Source organism: Haliotis cracherodii, unplaced genomic scaffold (genome assembly GCF_022045235.1).
Source record: "Haliotis cracherodii isolate W230 unplaced genomic scaffold, xgHalCrac1.p SCAF_14, whole genome shotgun sequence".
Taxonomy (NCBI): domain Eukaryota; kingdom Metazoa; phylum Mollusca; class Gastropoda; order Lepetellida; family Haliotidae; genus Haliotis; species Haliotis cracherodii.
Genome location: NW_027266269.1, coordinates 25,495,107 through 25,515,846, shown reverse-complemented (window position 1 = coordinate 25,515,846; position 20,740 = coordinate 25,495,107). Strand labels below are relative to the sequence as shown.

Below are 20,740 nucleotides of genomic sequence, written 5' to 3'. Positions count from 1 at the left end.
TAACCTCTTGTTCTTGTTAACCTCACGTTTTTCACATAATGCTGACATGGTGTGATGATTGCCATATTGTTCAAGACGGCTTTGCACCCATGCACCCACTCCTCAAACCAAGCAGTGCATCACAAGACGGAGGATCTAATTAAAATCCTTTAGATCATATAGGTCACACAGAACAAAATGTACATGAAATATAAATAAATGTTGTTTAATTGGCTTAATTGTTTGGTAGAGAATTTGCTTTTTGTCTCCAAGCCTATTATTTATATTGCAGCGGCCCGGAATCGAACTTCGTATAAACCTTGACGGTCTGGAAGTCACTAGGAGTCAAACACTTCTTCAATGAATAAATAGCTTTTTATTCATGTTGGTATAACCATACTTTCGTATGGATAACATAATGGTGTCTCGTAGGTAGATCCCTCTGAGTATTAAGGTTGACTGTGCATGGACCGGTGTCGGGGCAATATAATTATTGCCTGTGTCTATAATGGTAGTTTTAGGTGGATGGATGGATGGATGGATGGATGGATGGTAGATGGATGGATGGAAAGATAGATAGATCATTATCTGAAAAAATTGACAGTTATTTAGATAGCAATTTGTTTATGTTTATGGTCACATGTCTTTTTCTGGCCAAATCAAATTTCGAGACATTTTAAGTCCCGTTGCGTCCTTGAGGGATCTATTTTCGCAACGTAAAATCACTGAAACAAAGAGCAAGGCGAACCATCTAAGGAGGTAATTTAATTACGCCAAATTGATTCGCTAATTGCCTTCCAACATCACAAGATAAACGATTACGACCTGTTATGGCTAAGGTACGTCATTTCTGCCTGTGAAAAGGAAGAGTAACAACAAGCAACATCGAATAGGAATTACGATTGACAATTCAAAGAGGTCAATTACAAATGTCAGGAGGCAATTGGAATTTACCTGATACATAACACGTTATAATAACATGAATTGGCCACTGATATGCTTTGACAGTGGCACTGGAAGTCCTCTTTAAATGACATATGATCCTCTGCTAGATTTCTTACCAAAACGAATTTCAAAACATAGAATAAGTGAAAATAAGGTTGGCAATAATATACTGGCATATACCTGCAAAACTAATTATAGGATAATTATGACATAATTCGTGCACTGTCATATAACCATCAAAATAGAAAAGGGGATTATTTAGGAAATATCTCTTGCTTTATAATTGTTTACAGACAGTCATAACTTGTAAAAATTACAAGTAATATACATTAATAATTATTCAATCTTCGTCATGGCCATCACATCATTGACATAATTTATTTAGACTGGAATCAGTATTTAGAGAGCAGACAGCTTGGGGTCGGTATTATTTTGTTAAACCAGGAAGAGTGAATGAGTGAGTGAGTTGGGTTTAACGCCGCTTTCAACATTAGTCCAGTTATATCACGGCGTGTCAGCTTAAGTGAAGAAGAAAGTGAAACAAATGGTTTATTGGCACTTCGAGAAGCTGATATTTATCAGAATCGATCTATTGTATTGATTCTGTAAAGCTGTAGCATTTTCATGAAAATAAGTTAATAAAACAGAACTGTTGAAAATGCAGGTCCTACCTAAAATCTCAGGGACACTTCGCACACTGAAAATTGATGTGTGTTGCGCGGTGCATGCTGTGTGCAACTAACACTAACCCTCAGAACTTGGTTAGTTTGATATAATCTAAAATGCCAACGCCAGGGTCGTTGATCCTATGAAACGGATTCCATTGGTCTTTAAAGACAAATATCGTTGGAAATTATATGAATGGATCACGCAATATCAGTGATGACACCAGGTGTTCTCGAAAAGGGTAAGCATATCCTGTCCTAACGGTAGCACTTGCCACACACACAATTTGCATAAAAAATACCGTAAACTATGGTTATAACGAACTCGAAGGGACCACTAACTTTAGTTTGTTATAACCGTAGTTCGTTATGAGCATATATACAGCGTAACTATAGCAAATAGTCGGGACAAAAAAATCAGTTCGTTATATCCGTCAGTTCGTTATAAGCGTGTTCGTTATAAACGTACTTTACTGTATGTGTATAATACATTCCAACTTAACTAGACTACAACTACTTTGTTGTGATTACAAATCAATCTTGTGTGTTACTTGATCCACAAAGCGTACTGGACATTCAAACAACCTTATAACAAATGTAACGCATATGTGGTTTACAAGAGTTTACAAGGCACGAGAAGTCTTTGCATGTGCCGGTTGCGTCACTGTCAGCATCAGTCGTAAAACAGTTCCGTATGTGTCCAACTGTTCGCCTGAATCACTCAGCGTCATTTCCTGCCCATGGAACCTGTTCTTCGACCAATAACAGATTCACCCCCGCCTCATGCATCGGGGGGCACGGGTGATCCAGACGTCTAAGGCGCCGCGATTCGCTGTGCAGAGTTGCGTCCCTTTGGCACGCCAGAAACCTATGATTGGGGGTTCAAATCCCGGTTCGCCCCGATTATGTTTCTAGGTTTGTCAGCACCATACCCGTTCTCGTTGGTTTCACCGAAGTGGTAAACGTCTGAAACCTGCATCACTTCGGGCTTTCCTCCCACATTAAGCTGACACGCCGTGATGTAACTGGAATACTGTTAAAAGCGGCGTTAAACCCAACTCGATCACTCACTCACTCAGTACGTGATGTTATTATTGGTAGAATGCACCAAATAAAGAAGAGGAAACAGAACCCACTCTTTCCCACCCAGATGTCATCCAAAGTCTGACTGACCTACATGAGATGTTTGTAGTTGTTCTCACTGACAAGGCCTCAAATAACATCAGAACCATTGTACGTAAGCATCACCACATTAATTGTTTGATCAAGGCGCTTGGTATCAGTGACATAAGAAATGATGCCACATATAAGGCTACTATCTTAACTGAGAAAAGTGCCTAAACCTACCAATCTCAAAATCAGAAATTAAAAGTGTAAACAAACAAAAAATAACCAAAAAATGGCATAATCAATATCAAAACTCAAATAGCCAAATCAAAAAAGTGCTCAGAAAACCACTAGCCAAACCTAAAATCCTACACCCCTCTAAAAAAATTGACAGATTAATTACAAAACTCCAAACAGGACACACGAACCTAAATAACCACCTAAAACAACTTAAAAGACACACCACAGGCAACTGCCCCCACTGCAAACAACCCGAAACCACAGAACACGCACTCATCCACTGCACCCACTACCAAACACACAGAACCACAATACAAACCACTCTCAATCTAAATAAGGTTCCTACTCTAGATGAAATACTAAACCCTCAAAATAAACTAGAAAACTTCAAGGCCTAGGCGTATTGCAAATCAGACCTAATTAAGCGCATCTAAAAACTAATTAATCTACCAATCCAAAATCCAATAAACATACAAACACCCACCTCACCCGGCTCCCTGAGTTCCCTCCTCCACCCACCTAGGCATTTATTCCAAATTTAAAAATTTCAAAAAATCAATATAAGCAACCCCTAAAAGCCCCCTCTTGGGTTGCACACACCACTTTCACCCTTCTCGGAATACACTAAATGGTCCGGCCAGGCCCGTGTGCGAAATACGCTGCAGTCGGAAAGCGCACGTTAAATCTTCTATATCAGTCAGTCAGATTGAGGAAACATTCTGCCAAAACCATGCATCAGTTAAGATATGAACATCTGCCCTGTAAGTTATACTTTCAAATTTTATATACAATGATATTGTCAATTTTACTTTATGGACCAGAAAATTGGCTTTATGAGAAATGTGATTGTATAGAAAAAGGTCCATCTGTATGCGCGGAATTGGGGTTTGGTTTAAGAATTTCGCAGACAGCCATTTGACATATTTTATTATATGCTATTCTTACTGCATAAATTAAATCAATTTAGCAACAGTTATCCAAATCACCCCTTTTCAAACGTAGCATCTTAATAATTCCGTGGGTCTTGAGATGAATGCAAAAGGTGTATCTTCAAATAATTGTGACAAAACACTGAAATGAACACGACTTGATTGTGATTCAAGAATACATGCTCACGGTATTCGTTGGGATCGTAAATTCAACTCTGCTTTTAGCAGATATTTCTTATGAATATGGAAAGGGTTTTTGCCTGTTGTATTTACTACACAACAGCTGTAAATTTATAACATAATATTACCTGTATAAATATAAATTTAATGTTCCACCACTAAAGCTAATCAAGGTACAAGTTGTCGTGTGTATTTAAATATAGATGGGGATCTTGAATTTTGAAAGCTGTATGTTGTGGGGTCTATAAAAGTCACCAAGAAGACGACGTGTCTCGTTCTTTGCCTGAAACTTCTTTTCTTTGTCATTCATCTTGCTCTTTTTGAGGATTTCTTGTAGGTCGGATCTTGAGAGATGACCTGAAGAAAATAACATGTTCAAGACACATTTACGCATACCATATAAACAATTCGTGACTGCAGTACTTCGTTGACAGCACAAATATAAATACCAATACTTATAAGGCACCCACCATTTCATATTCTGGGTGTGGGGTGTGGGGTGTGGGGTGTGGGGACTGTATCAAAACAAATAAACTGTTCCCGAAACTTCAATAATAATTATAATAATATTGTTCCAGAGTATTGAAAAAATATAACTTGCCTGCCACAAAAATTATATTGTTGCAAGGTATTTTTCTTTCTTTGGGTGTGTTTCAATCAACAATATTATACCAACTGTGTCTTACGTAGGCCGAGAAACTGAAATATTTTTGAAAACATTGTGTAAGGATCCTCGTGCATGTCTTCCAATCTGACGAGCAGGATCTGGTCTTCAGGGAAAACTTTCATCCAGTCGCTGATGAACACGTGGTATAGGCCGATCGGCAGCTGACAATGATATGAAGAAGATATATGTGACAAATGTAAGTCAACGTCATTATTAATATATATCTTAAATATGGAACATATTAGAGGTGGTCAATGCAATTAAGTGAATGTACGTGTTTCAAAATTACTTGACACAAGAATCTTATCAAAGGGTCGCATTGGACAAGACCTCTTAAAGATCCCTATGTGACAACACAAATGTAATGCACAAGACACTGTTCAAAGGGGGCATACTGCATCAAGGCACCAGAAGATTCTCGCGTGACAACACAAATGTTGCGCTCAAGAATATGCTCAAATGGGCATACTGAATAACCTCCTTTCTTCTGTATAATGGTGACTAAACACTACAAAAGTATATGTTATCTAAACATATCATGGTCAGGATTTATGAACACAACACTTGGAAGAAGGGTGTCAAAAGAAACTGTTTTTTCGGATATACTTATAAAATGAAACATACTTAAAATATAAGGCTACATCAAAATACACCCTACCCTAATGTTGTCGTTGTATGCACAGGTCCTCAAGGAGTACTTTGAACAACAATCTTCAAACGTTCTCAACTCATCGACCATTTTCTGATGGAAGCTCTCTGCTGTTATGTGACCAGGTGTAAAGTAGTTGTACCCAGATATGATCCTAAAGTGAGTATTTGGAAATAGCTATGAACAGTTGACGCAAATGTTAAACACGGGAATCAATTTATTGTCTTATCAAATAGTCCATTCTATTTTTTCATTGAAATAGCTGAAATATATTATTCTACTGCCATTGCGACGATGGCAATATCATTTGAATATTATGCGAAACGATTTTATCAAAGGTACATATGCTGAGTTTATGCATTTAGTGGTTTAAATGTCTTATAAAGCAAAACACGTCAATATGGCATGCGTCACAATCCATTCTTGTAACATCAATTACTGTAACTGGGACTTCGTAGGTAAGGTATAAAAGATGGGAACATCGTTCAATTTACTAGAGATAAGAACCTGACCTGTCTGTTGGGTTTCTGACGACGATGATAATTTTAGTGGAGGGGTTGAGATGGTGGATATAGTGCGGGGTGAGGACGCGAGGCTCTGTACAGTTGTAGTTCCCGGGAAGGTTACGCCAGTTGGGATTATGCCAAGCAGTTGAGGCCGAACCATCACCTTGAAGCAAGTTCAATCAATTTATACTCTCCAAAAACATAAATGCACCATTTTTTCAAGATAACTGATCAGTGATGGCCAGAAGGCTTAAGTACCCGGCTTGGAAACAGAGTTCAGCAAACGTCAATGAAGAATTTAGAAGCCTTTGCCGAATGGAGAAATAACTGCAGGACACCTCCTGTCATTGCACAGATATTAAGCCTGCGGGTACCTTTTGGAATGGCAGCCCATTTTCCCTGATGAGCTTGGCGGAATAGGTGCAATCTTGTTACCTTGGATGCTCAATTGGATCGAAATCTAGCTTCAGATTCCTGCTGTTGGGGTATGATATCGGTCCATATCAGCATATTCAAGGAGAGTAGACCACCCTGGCAAAATATTGTAATTAATGTTAAAATTACTTTGTGAAGGTCTATACCTGTTATGATGGGGTGGAACTTTTTGCCTGCATGGGAATCAGTAGATACATTGCTCTCTATCCGTCTTGCAGCTGGTGAGAAGATGTCCAAGTAACTTTGCAAATGTGAGCTGTCTGAAAATAAAGAATATTATGTAAAGTCTGGTACGAAAAATGGGATATTCATAGTGTAACATTCTGTCCATCGTTCCAAACTGTCCTTCCAGTTGCTGATGGGATAACGTGCGGTATACGGAGACTAGTGCATGCTGGTTTGCATCATACTGACTTTTCGAAATGAAGGTTGGAATTTTTTCCATTTCCCGACTGACAGTATATATATGCTTGTAAAACAGGTTAGTAGGGCAACAAGGACAGAACATCGTGCATTATAACATGTTTCTTATTGTTCACTCGTTTACCTATATGTACTCTCAGCTTAAATCGCTGATACAAAATTAAAAATTTATAGGGTATATAAAAAATAACAACACTTACCTTCAAATCGGTGTCTTGAAATCCAGTGAGGTTCCTTCCACTTACCCTTGGCCACCTCCGGATGACCAATCATGGTACTGAAGGTGAAGGTCGTTCCACACTTGGGAAACCCGATAAGATGAAAGTACGGTAGACATACCAAATTGGTGCTGCTGGATTTCCTCCAACATGGATTCTTATAGTTTGGCAGGAAATCAGGTATCTTCTGAAACAAAAAGAGAAACATTTTCGAACTTAAGGGACCAACCATTTGTTAGAAGACAGAAATTGCTCAACAACCCATATAAGACTTTGTAAGCATATGATTTGGTAGTATAAGTTATAGCGCCTACGTTTACATCCATAAAAACAGCTACATAATTTATGTATATGGATGTATATAGCGTCTAGCATACTGCAGCAAACATTCATGCAAACAACAACAAAATGTATTTTTATAGTTTCTAGAATATTATGGTATACGTCCATGCAAACAGGAAACTAGAGTATGCAGATAGATATTTAGTGCGTCCAGCATACTGTTGCACACATTCGTGCAAACAGCAAAATAATATCAGCAACAACCCCTTTCCAGTCGGTTACATACAAGAAAAACCTTTCTGGTGTTCAAACCGGATACGAAAATTTGAAAATTTGTGATCCCATTGCCATCTCCGACGTTTGCCACGCGCTCCGACTACATTACAGGAACTGAGAGACAGGCTGATGGAGATATGGGATGCCATCCCACAATTCTGTGTCAGCTGTTTGATCTGTTCAATGCGGGGGAGATGCAGTGCATGCATCCAAGCGAGACGGGGACACACTACTGACGTGTGAGTTGACAATTCTGTTCTTGCAATCTTTTTTTTATCATAACGTCATTTCTGTGATAGGCAATTGTCGTTAAATGTGTAAACTTGTTTTACTTGCCTATTGTCTGTTTGAAATTATGAATCCTTTCAGATGTGTGCGTCTACATTGATCAGGTTCTTGTTTTATATCATGTCACAAGAACCTTTGTTCCTGAGTTTTTATTAAAGTTATTGTTTATAGCTTCCTCCATATTACAGTGTACGTTCATGCAAACAACAATATGATGTATGTAGATGTTTATAGCTTCCAGCATATATCACCTAGATTTCTTGCTGTGTCAGCTGCACATGATTAATGATTCCTTTTCAAACAAAGCTTTCAGATTGCCATGGTGCACACTTTGGAATTTACATGAGTCTTGGAAAACTCACCAACTTTCAGACATGCAGTTCACCGCGGAAGAAGAAACTGACAACCAGTCACAATCTCCAGACAAGCGTGTATCGCAGACCATCCCATACTGACCAGTGCATTCACCACTCATCAAACCATCCCACACAAGTCAAGTGAAGTATGATAGCAACCTAAGACCGACGAGCCACGAACACCTGCTCCACATCAGAACACCTTGAAGCCGAACTGCATCACCTTCAAAATCGTCAACAACTATCCTGCCAGACCAGTAGACCAGACCATCAACACCACCCGCAACACTAGAGACAAGACCCACACCACCAGACAGCTCCTTGTCACCAGCCTGCCCAACATAGACACAGCAAGCCCTCAAATCAGCTGACTACTTAAACACCAAGCCAACATTGATGTAGTGTCCAGAAAGGACGAAAAACACCCAGAACATTCTCAAAGACAAAGGCAGACCTTCAACAACACCAGATGATCCCACCGTTGAAGTTTACCACATTATATGTTATTATCATAAATCTTATTTGGGAAACATCAAGGCCTCTCCGAATAAAAAAAATAGGAACATCAATCCTCAGTAAAGACTCTATATCCGCCATCTCTGACCACAAAATTCATTGGCACAACATCAAGGTACTCATCGAAAGCCATACCAACTTCAAGATAACGAAACTCCTCGAGGTCATGGGCCATCCTCATCAAAGGACGCCAACCAGCCATCAACAGAGATCAAGGTTATCACACCCCAACGGCCTCTATGAGCTCATCACTAAACAGTCTTAATCTCATTTTCATTGTCTGTATAGATATGTATCTTAATCCATCTCATCTCATACTGCCCTCGAATCAACTTATACACACAAATCACTGTATTGTTTTTGCTATCATGCCCTGTTAATCCTATTTATTCCAATATGAACAACATCACGCCTCATACTTCAGCCTTATCCGTAAACATCAACATATCATCATTCATCCTTGTACAAACATCAACTATCCACATGTATATAACCTTCCTACTTAACAGTTCTGCACATGCCTTGCTTGATGACGGTGTTAATATCTACGCTGTAACGTCACATTCATTGTAATAAAGAAGTTGCATATCCATAGAACTATCTCCCTTGGTCATCATACCAACTTCTAAAAGCCACTTAAAGACATGTTGTATTTCACTGAATATTCTATTTGTGGAGAATATCAGAAAATAGACCCTTCGGAAAACATTTTCTAAAGATAAATATTATATGAACCTACAACTCTGAATAAATCATGTATTTCATATTTCTTCTTTGTCGTATCGCCAAGTGGCGGTGAACTCCCGTTCCAGGGACAGGCCAGATTGATTGCACTGCCATCTGTATCTGTCTGACTGATTGCACGGCCCTCTGTATCTGTCTGACTGATTGCACGGCCCTCTGTATCTGTCTGACTGATTGCACGGCCCTCTGTATCTGTCTGACTGATTGCACGGCCATCTTTATCTGTCTGACTGATTGCACGGCCCTTTGTATCTGTCTGACTGATTGCACGGTCCTCTGTATCTGTCTGACTGATTGCACGACCCTCTGTATCCGTGTGATCCCACGTTGCAGAAAGGAAGTTGAAGTTGTACATGTCAGAGTACCGTCCGGTTAGAAAGAACGCAGTTACCAATATGAAGACTGCAATAGTGCACTTTCTCCTATTCTGAAAGTAGAGAAACATTGCTTATGATTTTGAAAAAAAACCGAGAATCAATAAGAAGTTAGAGTTGAAACTAATAATATATTCATATTTAACGTCACATCGGCAATATTTCAGCCATATGAAACTCAAGATATATGTATATTTAACGTCACATCGGCAATATTTCAGCCATATGAAACTAATGATATATTTATATTTAACGTCACATCGGCAATATTCAGCCCTATGAAACTCATGATATATGTATATTTAACGTCACATCGGCAATATTTCAGCCATATGAAACTAATGATATATTCATATTTAACGTCACATCGGCAATATTTCAGCACTATGAAACTCATGATATATTTATATTTAACGTCACATCGGCAATATTTCAGCCCTATGAAACTCATGATATATGTATATTTAACGTCACATCGGCAATATTTCAGCCATATGAAACTCATGATATATGTATATTTAACGTCACATCGGCAATATTTCAGCCCTATGAAACTCATGATATATGTATATTTAACGTCACATCGGCAATATTTCAGCCCTATGAAACTCATGATATATGTATATTTAACGTCACATCGGCAATATTTCAGCCATATGAAACTCATGATATATGTATATTTAACGTCACATCGGCAATATTTCAGCCCTATGAAACTCATGATATATTTATATTTAACGTCACATCGGCAATATTTCAGCCCTATGAAACTGATGATAAGATAGTACGGATGATCAACATCTTTTTACAACTGCGACATTAACCTGATGCAAGTTTGATGCACATTAAACGCATGGTACGACCTGTCCCGTATTGAATCAACCACAAGTTTTAATAAATAAGTTTTTATTCCCTCCCTTAAGTTAACTTTAAACCCCAATAACAATACTTAAATGCAAACTAATTCCAAAATAACTAACACAACTAACTAAACTAGCGTAACTTATCCTCTCCTACTTCTAATACTAATGTCCTAATAATAACAATACTAATATCTACTTCTAATACGAATGTCCTAATAATAACAATACTAATATCTACTACTAATACGAATGTCCTAATAATAACAATACTAATATCTACTTCTAATACGAATGTCCTAATAATAACAATACTAATATCTACTACTAATACGAATGTCCTAATAATAACAATACTAATATCTACTTCTTATACGAATGTCCTAATAATAACAATACTAATATCTACTTCTAATACGAATGTCCTAATAATAACAATACTAATATCTACTTCTAATACGAATGTCCTAATAATAACAATACTAATATCTACTACTAATACGAATGTCCTAATAATAACAATACTAATATCTACTTCTAATACGAATGTCCTAATAATAACAATACTAATATCTACTTCTAATACGAATGTCCTAATAATAACAATACTAATATCTACTTCTAATACGAATGTCCTAATAATAACAATACTAATATCTACTACTAATACGAATGTCCTAATAATAACAATACTAATATCTACTTCTTATACGAATGTCCTAATAATAACAATACTAATATCTACTTCTAATACGAATGTCCTAATAATAACAATACTAATATCTACTTCTAATACGAATGTCCTAATAATAACAATACTAATATCTACTACTAATACGAATGTCCTAATAATAACAATACTAATATCTACTTCTAATACGAATGTCCTAATAATAACAATACTAATATCTACTTCTAATACGAATGTCCTAATAATAACAATACTAATATCTACTACTAATACGAATGTCCTACCACTAACATACTAATATCTACTACTAATACGAATGTCCTAATAATAACAATACTAATATCTACTACTAATACTAATGTCCTAATAATAACAATACTAATATCTACTTCTAATACTAATGTCCTAATAATAACAATACTTATATCTACTACTAATACGAATGTCCTAATAATAACAATACTAATATCTACTTCTAATACGAATGTCCTAATAATAACAATACTAATATCTACTTCTAATACGAATGTCCTAATAATAACAATACTAATATCTACTTCTAATACGAATGTCCTAATAATAACAATACTAATATCTACTTCTAATACGAATGTCCTAATAATAACAATACTAATATCTACTTCTAATACGAATGTCCTAATAATAACAATACTAATATCTACTTCTAATACGAATGTCCTAATAATAACAATACTAATATCTACTTTTAATACGAATGTCCTAATAATAACAATACTAATATCTACTTCTAATACGAAAGTCCTAATAATAACAATACTAATATCTACTTCTAATACGAATGTCCTAATAATAACAATACTAATATCTACTTCTAATACGAATGTCCTAATAATAACAATACTAATATCTACTTCTAATACGAATGTCCTAATAATAACAATACTAATATCTACTTCTAATACGAAAGTCCTAATAATAACAATACTAATATCTACTTCTAATACTTATATCTTACTACTAACAATACAAATATCCAGATACTGCTATACTGGTACTTATATCTTACTACTAACAATACAAATATCAAGATACTGCTATACTAATACTTATATCTTACTACTAACGATACAAATATCAAGATACTGCTATACTTATACTTATATCTTACTACTAACAATACAAATATCAAGATACTGCTATACTGGTACTTATATCTTACTACTAACAATACAAATATCAAGATACTGCTATACTGATACTTATATCTTACTACTAACAATACAAATATCCAGATACTGCTATACTGATACTTATATCTTACTACTAACAATACAAATATCAAGATACTGCTATACTAATACTTATATCTTACTACTAACAATACAAATATCAAGATACTGCTATACTAATACTTATATCTTACTTCTAACAATACAAATATCAAGATACTGCTATACTAATACTTATAGTCTACTTCTAACAATACAAATATCAAGATACTGCTATACTAATACTTATACCTTACTACTAACAATACAAATATCAAGATACTGCTATACTAATACTTATAGTCTACTTCTAACAATACAAATATCAAGATACTGCTATACTAATACTTATATCTTACTACTAACAATACAAATATCAAGATACTGCTATACTAATACTTATATCTTACTACTAACAATACAAATATCAAGATACTGCTATACTAATACTTATATCTTACTACTAACAATACAAATATCCAGATACTGCTATACTAATACTTATATCTTACTACTAACAATACAAATATCCAGATACTGCTATACTAATACTTATATCTCACTACTAACAATACAAATATCAAGATACTGCTATACTAATACTTATATCTTACTACTAACAATACAAATATCCAGATACTGCTATACTAATACTTATATCTTACTACTAACAATACAAATATCCAGATACTGCTATACTAATACTTATATCTTACTACTAACAATACAAATATCAAGATACTGCTATACTAATACTTATATCTTACTACTAACAATACAAATATCCAGATACTGCTATACTGATACTTATATCTTACTACTAACAATACAAATATCAAGATACTGCTATACTAATACTTATATCTTACTACTAACAATACAAATATCAAGATACTGCTATACTAATACTTATATCTTACTACTTACAATACAAATATCAAGATACTGCTATACTAATACTTATATCTTACTACTAACAATACAAATATCAAGATACTGCTATACTAATACTTATAGTCTACTTCTAACAATACAAATATCAAGATACTGCTATACTAATACTTATATCTTACTACTAACAATACAAATATCAAGATACTGCTATACTAATACTTATAGTCTACTTCTAACAATACTAACACAACAATAATACAAATGTTCTATAATAACACAACTAATACACATTAATAACATCATGGATGTACATATATACAACAACAAAAAATCCTCTCTGCTATCACTTTCTCATCAGTTATGTACATAAACTCAAGAATTTCTAATGTCACTGTTCAGGTCACAAGAGGATATATCCTCGCAATAGAGAGTGGTGATCTTTACACCCAGGCGATGCACAATATCTTTAATATATGTTTTAGCACAGGGGGAATCCCTGCATAGTGGTTAAAGGGCATAATTAACCCCATACCAAAGTGTTCTACTTTAGATCCTGCGGATCCTTTATCATATAGAGGTTTGACCCTCACCAATTGTATGTACAAATTATATTGTAATATTTTAAATAACCGTCTGCAATCTTGGGCTGAAAGCACAGGAGCTCTAAATGATGCACAAAATGGGTTCCGGAAACGTAGATCAACTACGGATCATATTTACTCTGTTTGTTCTTTTATTGAAACTAGAAAATGTATTAAAAAAAACACTTTTTCTGCTTTTATTGACTTTCATAAAGCGTATGATAGCATTAACAGAGGTGTGCTGTGGGAGAAATTATGTAACATTGGTGTGAAAGGGAAAAAGTTTCTAGCACTTCATTTTTTATATGATAATGTGAAATGCAGTGTACGTATAAATGGTATGCTTACACCCTGGTTTAATGTTAATCGTGGTTTAAAACAAGGATGTTTACTTTCGCCAATTCTGTTTAACTATTTTATTAATGATTTGCTTTACAAGCTAAATGAAACTGGTATTGGTATTTGTGTTGATGATATTACTATTGCAGCCTTAGCATGTGCTGATGATCTTATTTTACTTGCAAAATCGGCAGATGATTTGAATCGTCTATTACATGTTATGAATACATGGTGTGTTGATAATAGTATCCTTATTAATAATGACAAGTCCAAGATTGTACACTTTAGAAAAGTAAATGTTCCAAGAGCAGCTTTTTTTAATATTGGTAACTCTGTTTTAGACATTGATGATTGTTATAATTATCTAGGCCTACTGCTCACGGAACATCTTGACTACAATGCTATGGCAAAAGCAGCAGCTAAATCGGCTGACAGAGCATTAGGTCTTCTTATATGTTAATATAAGGCAATTTGAGGTATGCAATCCACTACTTATTCCAAATTGTATGATACGATGGTTTGGCCAGTCTTGAGTTAAGGGGCATCTATCTGGGGTCATCGAGACATTTCTTCTGTAAATGCCTTTCACCATCGTTCATTGAGATTTTTCTTAGGGTTGGGTAAATACGCCCGAAATGTTGCTGTTAATGGAGATATGGCATGGATTCCTCCGATAGTTAGACAGTGGATGTGTATTGTTAGACAATATTGTCGTTTTACTAAAATGTTCCTTAGATTAAATAAGGATGTTTTTATGTGGTCTGAACGTTATGCTAGTGGACGTGTGAAAAACTGGAATTTTCGTGTGAGGGCAAAGCTGAACGAATGGGGTCTGAATATTTCTGAGAATGTAAGCGTGAAAAGTGTAGTTGTACGTGTGCAAGATATATGCATGGGAAAGTATGTGTCTGATTGGAATGAACGGTTATGCAAGCCTGGCGGAAGAACGGGTGGTAACAAATTACGTACGTATAGAATGTTTAAAGATGGGTATGGATGTGAAAGTTATGTAAGTATGTATATGCCTCGTTCTTACCGCTCTGCCTTCTCCAAATTTAGATCAGGTACTGCTCCTCTGAAGTTGGAAACAGGCAGATATACGAATATGAACGTGAATGAAATAGTGTGTTTTCAGTGTAAGGAAAGTATTGAAGATGAATGTCATGTATTACTTGATTGCCCTGTGTACGATGATTTGCGTGAAAGTTTATACGAAAAGGTGAGTTTTAGCTACCCCCAACTTTCTAGAGTTATGCAATACGGATAAACTTATTGTACTTTTTAAATATTATGTATATGTTACAGCCAAAACCTGCTTTTTAATTCTCCAACGAAGAAAAAATATTTTATATGGCTAGTTACGGGTAGTATATTTTCATACCCCTTTTACACCAATATGTTTATGCTGTACATACTGTGATACATTTTAAGTCTCTCGTAACTCTTAACGGGTGGCTCACTTTTATGTCCTTTTATATATATTTATGTAATTATTTCTGTGAGGTGAGACTCAAATAAACAACCTGTCTGTCTGTCTGTCTGTTTTCCCCACGCAGTTGATGGTGCCTGTGTTACTTGGATGCCACGGCTTTGTTCATCCTATGGCATGGACCGCAACGGAGATACTCCTCTCCTTATGCAGTGTCGGAGAACTTCTCTCCTTACGTAATGTTGGTGGTTCGTTTTTCCTCCTACGTACTATCGTGGGCACTTCTTTCCTCCTACGTACTTGTATTATAAGGATAACCGACCTGTTCCGGGATACTACAATATAATATGAGCAACTACAGTAACTTAGGTATATGTCAATACCTTTCAATACATACAACAATGCATCAATACTCTGATTTACATTTTACTTAGTGGAACTGTTTATATTTTAATCATATGTTGTTTTTACAGTGGCTTATCGTTATTACAATCAAGATATGTATATAATTATATTTGAAAATACAATTCTACATGAAACAAATAAACGTAAAAACTTACGCCAACCAGAGAAGAAATCTCCCACAATGTCAGTCCACGCCTTAAATGAACATACTGATTCTGGCTGACTGTACAAATTATTACCCTGCCCCGCTATTTAAACTGAACCCAAAGTCCAAGCTACCCCTCACCTCCCTTTTGTTACAGTATGTTGACCCAAAGAAGTCAGAGAAGCCAGATGCATAGAAAAATTATCTTGGGTGAGGTCCTATTCCAAGACGAATGAACAGACGCTTTTGATTCTAGTCAATTTGCAGAGATATTATGCCCAGATAGAAAAGGGGATGTTTGTCATACTATTTGAATGTGATACATTAACTTCTATCTGTTTAGAGTGAGTGAGTGAGTGAGTGAGTTTGATTTTACGCCGCTTTTAGCAATATTCCAGCAATATCACGGCGGGGGACACCAGAAAATGGGCTTCACACATTGTACCAATGTCGGGAATCGAACTCGGGTCTTCGGCGTGACAAGTGAACGCTTTTTACCACTAGGCTACCCGACCGCCCCTATCTCTTTAGAAGAAACTTCAAAGTCAGGACTGATCATAAACCGCTAGAAGTTGGATTCAAGAAAATATTACATTCTATTCCGCTGAGACTACAGCACATAGGAATAAGATTTCAGATCCATGATGCAGATGTAGAGTTCACACCTGGGAAGAATGTTCATTTCGTAGAATCTTTATCAAACAAGGATGACCTATCTCTTGATGAAGATATTCAGTCATATGTACATATGGCGAAAAGCAACCTACAAGTATCTGACAAGAAACTAAACTGACGCCCAAAAGAAACTTTAGCAGAGTTTGAAATCACTCTTGCTCAAAAACAACAACACATACATGCATGAAGTAAAGTGTATTGAAGTTGGGTGTGGTACAAAACTCGAGCTTTATGGATCATGGACAATAGGCGGAGTACATACACAATCGCTCACGTTCAATAACAAGTCATTGGCCACCAAATGCCTCAATGCACGTAAAAACTCTTCGACGCACAGAAAAAGTCAGTCGTCTGATGAGGTCACATGGGATTTGACGCCATTCTTCTTGGAGGGCCAAGATCAGTTCTTGCCGGTTGGCTGGAGAGTGTGGTCGTTGTCGAACACGACGATCCATCAAGTCCCAGAGGTGTTCTATGGGGGACATGTTGGGTGAGCGTGCAGGCCAAGGCAGGACGTTGACGTTGTTGGCTGAGAGGAAGTTAGTGACAATTCTGGCTGTATGGGCTCTAGCGTTGTCATACTGATAAATGACACCACGTGGCTGCTGTTGGAGAAATGGTAGGACAACTGGAGGAAGAATTTTATCCATGTACTGCTGAGCTGTCAAGTTTCCGTCAACGATGACCAGCGGTGTCCTCTCCTGCCCACAGATCCCTCCCCACACCATAACACTCCCTCCACCATATGGTACGACCTCCTGCACGCAACACGCCGCCGTTCGTTCTTCCCTTCGGCAGTAAACATGTTGTCTTCCATCAGCCCTAAACATACAGAATCGACTTTCGTCAGTGAAGACAACCCTCTGCCAGTCACGTCGTTGCCAACGTCGTACAGTCCGGGCCCATCTCAATCGCAGACGACGATGTTGCGCTGTCAATAGCTGTTCTCTGTATGGTCTAAAAGCCCTGATTCCATGAGCCCTGAGTCTCCTGGCCACTGTCTGTCGACTAACCCTGTGACCTAAGGCATTTGTCGCCGATGACGTCACTGTCAGGAAGCGATTTCGGAGGTGCAAGGTACGCAAGTACCGATCATCATGGGGGGTGGTCACCCTGAGTCTGCCTGTTCTTGGCCTGTCAGCGGTCCGCCCTGTCAGTCTGTAACGTTGCATCAAGTTGGTAATGGCAAAACGGGAGCAACCGAAGGTTCGTGCAATATGGGCGTGGGTGGCTCCCATCTGTACCATACCCAAGGCTCGTTCACGTTGTTCGACTGTGAGTCGTGGCATTTCTTTTGTTTTTTATCACTGTGGATGTCTGACTCGCCGTTGCAATCGTTTTATACCCTTACCAGCACGTGCATTTGCAGTTGTCCGTGGTGCACGTGTTTTTCACTTTATCGCGTGTTATCTCGCAAACATGTAACAAACGATTACCATTTTCTGCATACACTATTGTTGTATTTAGGTTATGTGTTTTAGATAGACTTCATCGAAAAAAAATTTATACTTTGTCTGAAATTTATATTTTCAGTTGGTAAAGTTTCTTTTGGACGTCAGTTTATTACAGATTAGAAAAGAAACAAGTGCACATTATCAAGTGATTCTTACACAAATCATATATATATATATATATATATATATATATATATATATATATATATATATATTCTAACTCTCAGGCACAATATAGTAATAATTAAATTAGTGGAGTAAGATTGAACACAGTTTTAATAGGCTAGCCCTTTCAACTCGTTCCACGTACGAGTCTCATCAGACCATAACTGAATAACGGACATGAAGTTATATGTTTCTGTTTCATGTCCCTTAGAACTTTACTGTGCTTTATATATATATACTAAAATAGTATAGTCCACGTTAGTCCATAATCTTCTTGATATCAGTTTCTTGAGTGGAACTGACAATGACATATGAATGACGTCATACTTGTGACGCAATAATGTATGTACACAATCCAGCGACGACACCAAGTATTTTAACAATTGTGGGGAGACGTTTGAATTAATATAGACAGTATTTGTAAAGTAGCAGTGTAATATGTACATATGTATTGCTACATTCTAGAGTTTGTGTTTCATCAATTGGATAAACATTTGTTCTTTTTCCAGTCTCTGCTGCTTGTTATTGGTATACAATCTATAAAACGGCAAAATGCTAAATTTCCCGTTTCCTCCATCATCACTGTGTTTGCTCACACTTAAGCATCGAACATTAAGGTCTATTGACATGAATATTTGATTTGTGATCCACTTGCATCCTGTCCCTTGTCTTGTACAAATCTACATATATACATGTATGTACTAGCATATACTTATGTGGTGGTTTGATGAATACCACTTTGACAGTTGCTGTATCACAGTTGATATCTGTACGCGTATTGGGCAAAAAACCCATACTTTTTGTTTCTTTTTTTGAAGAGTGTACATGTATGGTGGTGCGTCCTGATTATTGTGGCCACACAGTTAACGTTGACAACACTATTAAGTGCATTACATGTACTTCTACAACATTGATTATATATACTATAGTAAACTACGGTTATAACGAACTCAAAGGGACTACTAAGTTTAGTTCGTTATAACCGTAGTTCGTTATAAGCATATATACAGCATAACTACTAAAATAGTCCGGACCAAAAAGTAAGTTCGTTATATCCGTCAGTTCGTTATAAGCGTGTTCGTTTTAACCGTAGTCTACTGTAGTTATATTAGACACGTTCCCATCTTATGTTAATACACACTATATCATATGGATCATATGTTCAGTGTCATTGTGATATAACAGTAGAACGTGTACATTCAAACACGCTTTACATAGAAAGCAATATCGGACAGATCTTCAAGAGAAAGATTTTGCTGAACATAGGCAACAGTATTACTCACCCAATTCTTCATCGGCATTATAATACATCCAGGTTCACCTATTCTGATGCTTCTGATTCACCCAAGACGCGAATATGCATGTTTCTGCATAAGAATGCAATGTTCAATACATTTAAACAGCTGGCGACCTGTATGCAGCAACAACAGATGTCGTCTACATCAGTTTGCAGGTGTCGTGACTAAGATAACGTTGGGTTCATTTACGATAGGAGTCAATATTGTCTTCTCGCCATGGTCGTTTAACGGAACAGGTGTATCAAACTGTAGTTGTCAGAAAGTGTTAGTTGTGAGTGAGTTAGTTGGGTTTAACGCCGCTTTTAACTGTATTCCAGTTATATCGCGGCGTGTCAGCTTAATGTGGAAGGAAAGCCCGAAGTGATGCATGTCTCAGACGTTTACCACTTCGGTGAAACCCACGAGTACGGGTATGGTGCTGACAAACCTAGAAACATATTCGGGGCGAACCGGGATTTGAACCCACAATCATAGGTTTCTGGCGTGCCCAAGGGACGCAACTCTGCTCAGCGAATCGCGGCGCCTTAGACGACTGGGCCACCCGTGCTCCGTGTTAGTTGTGGGTTCGAATCGATGTATCTCAATTATTATGTATTCTCTAGTCCAATCACCTTGTGTGTATACAAGAATATACATTATTTTAATAGTATTTGATATTTTCATGTACATTTGTGTCTCGTAAGACTTATGAGACTGGTCTTTGCTACATTTACCTATGTTACTATCATGATTTTATACAATGTGTTACGTGTCGATTCCCAAATTGAAAAAATAT

The 20,740-nt window shown here is 36.7% G+C and overlaps 1 protein-coding gene across 1 annotated transcript; it reads right to left on the bottom strand.

The window, feature by feature from the left end:
- Positions 1 to 4,204: 4,204 nt before the first annotated feature.
- On the bottom strand, positions 4,205 to 19,999 carry LOC139460648 (carbohydrate sulfotransferase 15-like). Its single transcript, XM_071242118.1, has 8 exons — positions 19,951 to 19,999; positions 9,401 to 9,832; positions 6,926 to 7,130; positions 6,449 to 6,562; positions 5,874 to 6,030; positions 5,371 to 5,515; positions 4,732 to 4,873; positions 4,205 to 4,402 (listed from the first exon to the last, which is right to left on the bottom strand). The coding sequence occupies exons 1-8, from the start codon at positions 19,966 to 19,968 to the stop codon at positions 4,239 to 4,241; spliced, it is 1,377 nt and encodes a 458-aa protein (XP_071098219.1). The 5' UTR covers positions 19,969 to 19,999; the 3' UTR covers positions 4,205 to 4,238.
- Positions 20,000 to 20,740: the final 741 nt, after the last annotated feature.

Coding starts and splice junctions, on each gene's coding strand:
- LOC139460648 (XM_071242118.1), bottom strand. Junction 6,563..6,925: donor TTCAAGACACCGATTTGAAG/GTAAGTGTTGTT, acceptor CTTTATTTTCAG/ACAGCTCACATTTGCAAAGT. Junction 4,403..4,731: donor ATTTCAGTTTCTCGGCCTAC/GTAAGACACAGT, acceptor TATTTTCTTCAG/GTCATCTCTCAAGATCCGAC.